Source organism: Carassius gibelio, chromosome B24 (assembly GCF_023724105.1).
Source record: "Carassius gibelio isolate Cgi1373 ecotype wild population from Czech Republic chromosome B24, carGib1.2-hapl.c, whole genome shotgun sequence".
In the NCBI taxonomy this organism is placed as follows: Eukaryota; Metazoa; Chordata; class Actinopteri; order Cypriniformes; family Cyprinidae; genus Carassius; species Carassius gibelio.
The window spans coordinates 9980973-9988564 of NC_068419.1; the positions used below are offsets into that span (position 1 = coordinate 9980973).

The window sequence follows — 7592 nt, forward strand, 5'->3', positions numbered from 1 at the left end:
TAATCCATCATTAAGATACATACATACAGTGCACCCCTGACCTCATTCATTTCCATCGTACCTCACTGTAACCTAGATTACTATTATTATTTTCTTCTTTTTTTAAGAAAACAGTATGTGCACCAAGTGGTAGTGCACTTTTGTTGCTATTAACATTAGGAAACAAATGCTGTAGATTGAGTTTTTGCTGCACTCTGAAGGCTCCTTTTAGGTTAGTATCTTGTAAGGAATTAGTTGTGTGTGTGTGTGTGTGTGTGTGTGTGTGTACTACCACTTTAGCCCACCTGAACATCCCACTAAGCAATAAGCATGTAATATTCAAGCTGACCTTTTGGTTCTCTCCTGCCCTTTGCGTTCTCCGTTTCTTTGGAGGACGTATTGGGCCACTGCTCCACAAACAGCTTGGTTGTTTATTAACGTGCACAATTAGCGTTGAACTGGATTCAATGGACCGGGGGCTTTATTTTATTTTTTTACCCCATCCCAATCCAATGAGCTTTAACAACCAGTCTGACCTTTCTGTATCAGTTGATTATAAGAGGCTTCTAAATTAAAATGGAACCAAGCAGTTTACACAAAATAAAACATGACTAGACGTGAATACATGTCTTAGGTGTCATTTAAATCACAGATATTACTCATTAGAAGAGCTTGGTAGTATAATATAAACTGCCTTATATTTTGATGTTGCTTAGCCACTAATACAATACAAAATTTAATACAATCTTAGGGGTATGTCTTTTATTACGTATTATGTAATTAAAGATTTAAATTCCTCTGTTTACTCGCTTAGGTCTTTAGGCTTTAAATGTTTATAAACGTGGCGTAGGACATTTATTTAGTTGTAGCTAAAGTAGCTTTAAGCCATGTTTTAATTCGGTAATTATTTTAGCCAAAGATGACTTGTTTTTCCTGTTTATCACGTGCTACTCACTTTTTCCCTCTGCAGAATTTGCATGCATTAGTAATGCATCTTAATCTAATTGGAAATGAGCTTGGTTATTTATTACTGAGAGGACAAGAGCAAATGAACCGTTTTTTCCCCTGTCAGTTTTTAAACCGTTTTACATTTATCTTCTTAAATCTGGCATTAAGAAAACTGATTCAACTTTATAGGGAGGTGTTATTGGGTACAACTCGTTATTTTAACATTGAGATTTTGTTATATATTTATCGCAATGCAGTCTGATTCTGTTCCATAGTGCCCATTTTGTGTCATTCTTGATATTCCCGACGTTTACGAATAGCACTTCCGAAAATTCTTTGCTCATGAATGTTAATTAAGTCACGCCGATACTACCGACGTAAGCTAGTTAATATTCATAAGTGTGAGCCACGCCCCGTCCCCCGCCGCATGGATGTTTCAGTCCAGCATCTCTGAGATCTGACAACAGGAAGGATTTGACCTCGCTGCACATAAGGACGACACACATCTGCTTGCAGTAAGTAAATCTTTATTCCTGACAAAAATCATTTGTATAATGATAACGCAAATATAATCAAATAATTATCAGTAACTGTTTGTATGCAGTATTTTAAAACTATTTTGGGTTAAATACGCACATGCAGTTTCTTTTTGCATCTGCACGCTCTACTTGATTGTAAAGAATCGTTGAATGATTGCAGTGGTCCCATGGATTATTATTATTATTACTACTACTAAATGTTCTAAATGTCTTATTATAAATATTTTTTTCTTTAAAGTCATGCATGGGAACAGAGGCATGGACCACACCCCGGTCAATATAACCCCTTGTCTGTCCATGTGTTCATGTATACAGATTTATATATGATACAGTAGATAGTCCGTTATCATAATAAGGGAATGTTAAAATCATATTTATAATACGTTAATTATGGTTTGAATTAATATTCACAATATGTTATATGCAATTAGTTTACCGTAACCAAAAAAAAAGAACAATTGCTAAAGGGGAAATTATAAAGCCTTATATTTTCTTCCCTTTGTAGTACAGATTGAGCTTGTGTGTACATTTGTTGTTGTTGTTGTTTTTAGATATACTGGGTAAAGACTTAGACTTATTTAACTTGACCATGGCAAACCGAGGACCCAGTTATGGACTGAGCCGTGAGGTGCAGGAGAAGATCGAGCAGAAGTATGACCCAGAGCTAGAGTCTCGGCTGGTGGACTGGATTGTCACTCAGTGTGGAGGAAATATAGAGAAGCCACAGCCGGGGAGGCAAAACTTTCAGATCTGGCTAATGGATGGCACTGTGAGTAAATACCAGTTACAGTACAATATCACTCCAACATGATTCCATTCATCTTTTATTTATCACTAACCCCCGATTCGTCCGCGTCTGCAGATCCTCTGTAGACTCATTAACAGTTTGTATCCACGTGGTAAGGAGCCTATTAAGAAGATCCCAGAGACTCAGATGGCCTTTAAGCAGATGGAAAAGATCTCCCAGTTCCTGCAGGCAGCTGAAGCTTACGGAGTGATAACCACAGACATTTTTCAGACAGTGGACTTGTGGGAAGGTACTGTAAAATTTGCTTTTATAAGTTCTGGAACAGCACTTCATGGACTTGAAATTACAATGGTGCTTGTAAAAGCAAACCGCTGTAGAAAATGAATATATCAGAGTTTGAATTGTTTTGAAAGATTGCTTTTAATCAGCCAGGCCTTGCATACTACAGTTCATCATCCTATAAAGCACTATAAGCTGCTTTCTTGGTGTGTTGCCAAAGTCACTTCAGTGCTTGTTGGTTCCCTCGGTTAAAGGAAAAGACATGGCAGCCGTCCAGAGAACACTAATGGCCCTGGGAGGCGTCGCTCTCACAAAAGACGATGGACTTTACCGAGGTAACCGGGACTGGTTTCACAGGTGAGCAAGACAATTTCTGTGAAGATTACCGCCAGATTAATTCATAGCAGGGTGTTAAGTCCTGTCTAGTTGGACTTGTGAATAGATTTTGTTGTGTCTCAGTACCATGTGAACTCTTTTTGATCTCGTGTGACAGGAAATCTCAAGGCAACCGGCGAGAGTTTTCTGAGGAGCAGTTGCGGCAGGGTCAGAATCTGATTGGCTTACAGATGGGCAGTAACCGTGGGGCATCTCAGGCTGGCATGACTGGTTACGGCATGCATCGGCAGATTATGTAAAACTATTCTAGTGCCCAACAACACCCAGAAGACCTTAAACCCTCTCACCCCAGCTCTCACCAAGCAGTGTTTCTTGATGGTGCATATATTGGATGAATAGGAGCAGTATTAGTAATTTCAGAAACTGAAGCATAGAGGTTTTAAGATATTAGAGCATGCAAGGCATATCTTTTTTAAGTTTTGTTTGCTCAGCTTGTGATAAAAATATATTTATTTATTTGTAAATGTATGCAAAGTGATAAAAGTTTTATCTAAGCAAGTCAAAACAACTGCATTATTCTCTATGAGCAGACAGTGTGTTGATATACCAAATAACAGACAGCAACAGTATACTTGTTTACACGGTCTTTGAATGTACAGTAAAGGACAAACGTTTGCCCTTCCAAATACTGTATTGCACCTGTCGTTATTGCTGGGTTTCTTTTGCTCTTTTAATAGGAAAAATTAAAAAGTAAAAGATGTCAATGCACATACTAACCAGAAGTACTGTATGCAGATTAATGATAGTCATAAATGTAGAAATATATTAATTTGTGTTGTCCATCGTTGTTGTGTGTTAACATTCCATGTCAGTTTCATAAGCTTGGTTTTGATGACCATGTTTGATGTAAATGTTTAATAAATTGGTACCTTAACATGATTGGTTAATGTGTTTCTATGAAAATAAAATGTAACATGGCTTGAAGTTAAGCCTAAAGAAAATTGTACAATGTTTAAGTATACTTGAGTTTCTTAAAGGGATACTCCACCCCAAAATTAAAATTTTGTCATTAATCACTTACCCTCATGTCGTTCCAAACCCATAAAATCTTCAGAATACAGTTTAAGATACTTTGGATAAAATCCGGCAGGCTTGTGACTGTCCCACTGACTGAAAAGTAAATTACACTGTCAAAGTCCAGAAAGGTTTGAAAGACATCGTCAGAAAAGTCCATCTGCCATCAGTGCAATCTCAATTTTTTGAAGCAACGAATACTTTTTGTATGCAAAGAAAAAAACAACTTTATTGAACAATTTGTCTCCTCTGTGTCTCTCCACATCACCGCAGCGCTATTTTGGGTGTTGCCAGCGCACACTCTTCTGTGTCAGCCAAGCTGTATGGATGAGCTGTTTTCGTTCAAATTAAAGCGTAAAATACACATAGAAAATGTATCCTTGTGTCGTGGCTGACACAGAAGAGCGTACGCAGTTCAGCGGATATTCTCCAAAATGGCGCTACGGTGATGCGGAGAGACAGAAGAGACAAAATGTTGAATAAAGTGATTCTTTTTATTTTCTTTACATACAAAAAAAATTATTGTCACTTCATAACGTTATGGTTGAACCACTGATGGCATATGGACTATTCTGACGATGTCTTGCATACTTTTCTGGACTTTGACAGTGTAATTTACTTGCCAGTCTATGGGACAGTCACAAGCCTCCCGGTTTTCATCCAAAATATCTTACATTTTACGGGTTTGGAATGACATGGGGTTAAGTGATTAATGAAAACATTTTAATTTTGGGGTGGAGTTACCCTTTAAATATACTTCAGGTTCTTGAATTGCTTATATAGACCTTTACAAGACTAAAAAAAAGTTCTTGTTGCATTATGGGTTATTAGGATATTGATCTACTTGCTAAAGCATTGGAACTTGGTTAACAAGTTCACATTAGCAGAAAAATTGTGATTAATGAAGCACCGCTCACACAGAAGTTTCTTTCAAACCAGACAGCTTTCTGATGGTCAAGGTGATGAATTTGATTAACCAACCTGAATACGAGCAAAATTTGCATGGGAAATTTTTTGCAAAAAAATCATTTTGAAATGACTGGATTGTGAAATAACATTTCGCCAAGTGACAGTAAACGCAACCATGCCTCATCAAATACAAAAACACAAAATTACAATTAAATGCTCCTGACAAAATATTTAAGTCTTATGAGTCGAAATGATGAGTCTGAGAAAGACATGGAATCAAGTCTACATATAATAACCTATGTGTTTAAACTTATTTTTATATATTTAATTTAGCAAGATTTCAAATCACATTATTTTAATTTACATAAACTATACTCAAAATGTGTTTCTCTTAGTGTGGCACATTGAAGCTCTGTTATACTTTCTCCTAAATGGCCATAGAAACCTTTTAGCTCTAATTAAAACCTTTATGTTTAAGTGGGGAGGAAGGCAGACATGATATATTTCAAAAGCTTAAGACCAAATGGATTCATAAGGTCAAGCTTTGAGATGTGTTGGATTGCATTTGCAGTGTCACTGAAGTGGAAATTTAATCAAGATTGAGTAACACCCATAAGCAGCTACATGGATATGCATTAAGCACTGAATTACATGATGCTCTTTAGACTTGACTTTACGACTGTTCAGTAACATTTCTAAAGCAACCAAATCAATAACGGCAAATTAAAGCACAAGATTCCCTGGTCACATAACATCCCAAAGCCTTCAAGGAAGTGGCAGACAGACTTGACTTTCATGAGTGTTTGTTCAGTTTAACATTAGCTTTACTCCTCAATGTAATGAATATAAATGGGTTTTGTTAGAAAAACTCTATGCTAATATGGATTGGGCAATAGCATGTTTCAGGTTGAATATTATCTAAGCTAAAATACAAAAAGGAATTATAATAGAGGACACAGGTGATGTGTAACATATTTGGGTAAAATAAGTAATCTAAACAACGACTTTCTGACCAATGAAATAGCAGGTATGCAATATGTCAATTAAAAAAAAAAAAAAAACTCTTCAAATGTTTGTGCACATTAGGTTTCCTCAAACACAGAGACTGTTCTTGGACTACTGCTGCTGCAGTGCTTGAGAGGACCATGCTCTTTCCCACACAGATTTGTATGCTTTTTCTAGTTGAATTGGTCAATGCTGCAGAGCAGAGCGTTCCTGACAAAAACACTGGCTGTGTGTACGGTCACCCCGGGATCCCTGGAGACCCAGGACACAATGGAATGCCAGGACGTGATGGCAGAGATGGGGCCAAAGGTGATAAAGGAGATAGAGGTAAAAATGAAAGAAAGATGTTTGACTCCAGTTAATCAGTCACCATGTTATAAAAAAAAAAAATTCTTTGGCAAGATTATGCAGTAATATTTGACATTTACATGTTAAAGTACAAGCTTGGTTTGGCCAAAGGATATGGACCTCCTTGCATGCAATAGAAGTGTTTCATACAATACATACAAAAAATACAACTGTTTATGTGATCTAAAGGTGATATAGGAACTTGCGGCACAGCTGGTAAAGAAGGACCAAAAGGAGATAAAGGAGAACCTGGTAAATATCAATAGTCTTTTTCAAAATCTTCTCATAAAAGGAAGAGAAAATTGGATTTATTTATTTAAATAAAATAAAAAAAACATGTACAAAACATATTTTAAAAAAAATTTAAAAATATATTTACATGAATATATATTTTTATCAGTTTTAGATACTTATATTCATCATATATTTACTCACCGTTTATTACTTTTTTAGGTGTTTCTGGCATAGCTGGTGTGAAAGGAAAGCGTGGAGACAATGGAGAAAGGGGTCCACCTGGCAAAATGGGGCCCCAAGGCTTCCCAGGGCCATTGGGTTTAAAAGGTCAGAAGGGAGAACTTGGTTTGCCAGGACAACAGGGCATCAAAGGGGACGTGGGTCCTACAGGCCCTGTGGGACCACAAGGAGACATTGGCTATAAGGGAGACAAGGGCATACAGGGTCCTTTGGGGCCCCCAGGGCGACCAGGCCCAAAAGGTGAAGTCGGCCATCCAGGTATCAAAGGCAGCATTGGTGTTCGTGGTGAGAAAGGGTCAAAAGGGGACATTGGGGAACAAGGCCCAAAGGGGGACATGCCTGAGATCCCAAAAAGTGCCTTCTCAGCCAGACTGAGTGAAAGCTCCAAATTACCTGCTGCTAACACTCCAATTCTCTTTGATAAAATCATCTATAACCGTCAGGGACACTATGATCCTCAGACTGGCCGCTTTACTTGTGCCATCAGAGGAGTGTATTATTTCACCTACCATATCACTGTGTTCTCTCGCAATGTAAAAGTGGTCCTGATGAAGAATGGGCAGCGAGTGATCTACACTATGGACAGCTATCAAGGTGGTGAGGACCAGGCTTCTGGAGGAGCAGTCCTAGAACTGGAAGCCGGAGACAAAGTGTGGTTGCAAGTGGCTGATAAACTGCTGTTTAATGGGTTATATGCAGATGAAGATGACGACACAGTTTTTTCTGGCTTTCTCCTCTTTGCAACCTAAAGACGCTGCTACGAATGGCAATTTAGTGGTACAAAACCATACTTTGAAATAAGATATTTTAAATTCACTAAATGTCATCATAATATTCTGTAAAAATGTCAATCATTATGTTTCTTAAATTCATTTGTGACAAAAATGATGTGTCTCTGTGTATTTTTGCTAAAGCAAACATCACAACATTCCTGTAGCTTAAAGTCGGCATGA

At 37.6% G+C, this 7592-nt stretch overlaps 2 protein-coding genes across 2 annotated transcripts; both read left to right on the forward strand.

The window, feature by feature from the left end:
* Positions 1-1329: 1329 nt before the first annotated feature.
* Positions 1330-3763, forward strand: tagln3b (transgelin 3b). Its single transcript, XM_052596293.1, has 5 exons — positions 1330-1442; positions 2018-2235; positions 2329-2503; positions 2748-2850; positions 2987-3763. The coding sequence occupies exons 2-5, from the start codon at positions 2056-2058 to the stop codon at positions 3126-3128; spliced, it is 600 nt and encodes a 199-aa protein (XP_052452253.1). The 5' UTR covers positions 1330-1442; positions 2018-2055; the 3' UTR covers positions 3129-3763.
* A 2119-nt stretch (positions 3764-5882) lies between these two features.
* On the forward strand, positions 5883-7524 carry c1qtnf9 (C1q and TNF related 9). The gene is made up of 3 exons (XM_052595549.1): positions 5883-6144; positions 6355-6417; positions 6619-7524. The coding sequence occupies exons 1-3, from the start codon at positions 5958-5960 to the stop codon at positions 7386-7388; spliced, it is 1020 nt and encodes a 339-aa protein (XP_052451509.1). The 5' UTR covers positions 5883-5957; the 3' UTR covers positions 7389-7524.
* The last annotated feature ends 68 nt before the right edge of the window (positions 7525-7592 follow it).